General features: G+C 34.7%; 1 protein-coding gene across 1 annotated transcript; it reads left to right on the top strand.

The window, feature by feature from the left end:
* The first annotated feature begins 1051 nt into the window (after positions 1–1051).
* On the top strand, positions 1052–1774 carry LOC116117936 (putative calcium-transporting ATPase 13, plasma membrane-type). The gene has a single exon (XM_031403923.1). It carries the CDS (start codon positions 1052–1054, stop codon positions 1772–1774), a length of 723 nt encoding a protein of 240 aa, XP_031259783.1.
* Positions 1775–2751: the final 977 nt, after the last annotated feature.

Raw genomic sequence — 2751 nt, 5'->3', positions numbered from 1 at the left:
TCAGTTTCTTTTCCGTAGGTTGTCTTTGCTATTTGTTTTATTTAATTCAAAGAGTCTGATCATTCGTCCCGATTTTGTGAGGGGGAGTCCTCTATTTATAGTCGCTAAGCTCAAGGTAATGATTACAAGTCTGCAAGTTGGTAGGTGCCGTGCAAGTCTTTCCTTGCGTTTCATTGGTTGATAACTTAGGAAATACCCTTAAATTATATGGGGCTTGGACATGTGTGCGAAACAAATTCATTCACAAACTAAACTTGAGTCGACTGGATTGGTTACAACTATATTCTTCCTGTCTAGGGGCGACGTGGCAGATTCTGGGTGGTGTAAAACCTTCCTAAACTCTGATTGGTGCTCGTTGAGAGTTGTCAACTACTTCAGCATTATTGGGTTACGCAGACGCATTTGGGGGTCCCACTGACCGGTCAGCAGGCAGGGGTCGTGGGGGTAGCGCCCTGGGCCCGTAGGCGGTTTAGGCCTTTTCCATGTATAGCTGCTGTAGGATTTCTTTAAATTATTAATTCCTTATTGGGTTGGGCTTCGGAATAGGAATCCTTGTAAAACTAGGTTTTGTCACTTAAACCTAGTATATAAACATATTTTTCTCTTGTTATGAGTATGATAGCAAATCATTGGGCAATTTATTAATTGTAAATGAGAGAGAAGTGAAGAAATATTGTAATAATATTGACTTGGTTGGATGTAGCCCATATTAGGTGAACTAGGGTAAATCGCGTGTGTTATTTCCTTTGTGTTTATTATCTGTGATTTGCTTTATTGTTGTTTTGTTCTCGTTGGTGTCTCTATTTCGTTCATTTTTTAGGTATAACACAACTTTTTAATGCCAACTTAATTTTTGAAAAATAAAGGAAACCCTCTTCTAATTAAGGCAGTGAAAAAGATCAAAGAAATTAATGCCAACTTTATTTTTGCGAGTACGTATATGCCTAGCAACTTCACTTAATAAACGTTTACTATATATACATAAGAATATGGAAGCTTTAATTGCCATTCAAGGGACTAAGTGTCGAAGGAGAGCTCTGATATTGTCATCATGGATGATAATTTTGCATCAGCTGCCACGGTTTTGAGATGGGGAAGATGCGTCTACGCCAACATTCAAAAATTCATTCAATTCCAGCTTACGGTAAACGTTGTCACTTTTGTAATCAACATGGTGGCAGTAGTTTCGGCCGGTGAAGTTCCATTAGCATTTAGCAACAGTCCAGTTGTTGTGGATGAATCTTATCAAGGACACCCTAGACGCCCTGGCTTTTACTACCGAGAAACCGCCAGGGAGCTCATGGATAAACCACCTCCGGGTCGTTCACAGCCACTTATTACCAACATTATGTGGAGGAATCTTCTGGCTCAAGCTTCATTTCAGATAGCCGTGTTATTGACCCTCCTGTTTAGAGGTGAATCAATCTTCAGTGCCGTTAATGACAAGGTAAATAACACCATGATCATCTTCAACACATTTGTCCTTTGCCAAGTTTTTAATAAATTTAACGCAAGAAAGCTTGAGAAGAAAAAAGTCTTCGAGGACATACGTAAGAACAAGTTATTCTTGGGGATTATTAGGATAACAATTGTTCTTCAAATGGTGATGGTTGAATTTCTGATGCAAATACTGAGAAGCTGGAGCAATGGTTTTTATGCGTTGGTATTGCAGCCGATTGGTTGGATTGTCAAGTGTATTCCTGATCCAGAGAAACCATTATTCAGCTATCTAGATTCTCAAGTGGAGCAAGGCTTCAGAAGTAAAGCAGATTAAAATAGTTCAGTATAGTTTTAAGCAACATTTCCTGAACTTTCTGTTAGTAGATATTAATTATGGGTTAATGTCGTTTTTTTTTTTAGGTTTTACCATTCAAGAATGGCAGTCGTAATGTTTTGTTTAAGTCATAATAGATAAATAAATGGCTTGTTCCCATGACTCAGCTTTCTCGTTATTTTTTTTAAAGGTCATAAATTAATGATCCATAAGTCCACCTTACATATTAAAATCTTTTTTTTTTTTTAAGCCATGATTATCTAAGAAAATCATGGGCAAAAATACGTGATTCTTGATATAGTTTTATTAATGTGAGGTTGACTTGGTAAAAAAATTGAGTTATAAGTTTGAAAATAAATCTAGTGAACCCAATAAGAGATGTATATGTGTTGTGAAGTGATAAAATGTCTTTAACTTTGTGGGTGCAGAGCCTTGAATTTTTCTGGAAACCAGTTTCTCAGTTCTTGGCAAGATCAATATTCAATATTTGGTGACACTTGATAGTTCATACATTACAATACATATGATAACTGTTTCTTGTTCGGTGACACTTCATACAAAAACCCTGTATAAATACATCACTAATTTGCTCAAACAAATTTTGTTCACAAGAGGTTTTATCTCTTCAAAAGTAATTTAATACAAGTTAAATTGCAAAGTTCAGCACAAAATTGTAATTAGTTTAGCTTATTTAGTTGTGGTTATTTACCAACCAAAAATATTTATCCAAAGCCAGAAATATTTATTATTCAGATTGTTTAGTTATATCTCTAAAATATTTCAAGATTTTAACGAATTAATTTACGGGAAAATTTTTAAGTATCTATTTGTTTTTATAAATTTCATTTTAATTTAATATACTAAAATATTTTTGATAAAATAGTATGATAAGCTCAACCAAATAATTAACAATTTTTCTTTTATCAAATGGAGCCTTATTATGTTATAAACACCCATTCAAAATTTCAAACTATCTC

This window comes from Pistacia vera, unplaced genomic scaffold, assembly GCF_008641045.1.
Source record: "Pistacia vera cultivar Batoury unplaced genomic scaffold, PisVer_v2 Contig826, whole genome shotgun sequence".
Lineage (NCBI taxonomy): Eukaryota > Viridiplantae > Streptophyta > Magnoliopsida > Sapindales > Anacardiaceae > Pistacia > Pistacia vera.
The sequence above is the reverse complement of the archived record's forward strand: the minus strand, read 5'-3'. Positions and strand labels throughout refer to the sequence as shown.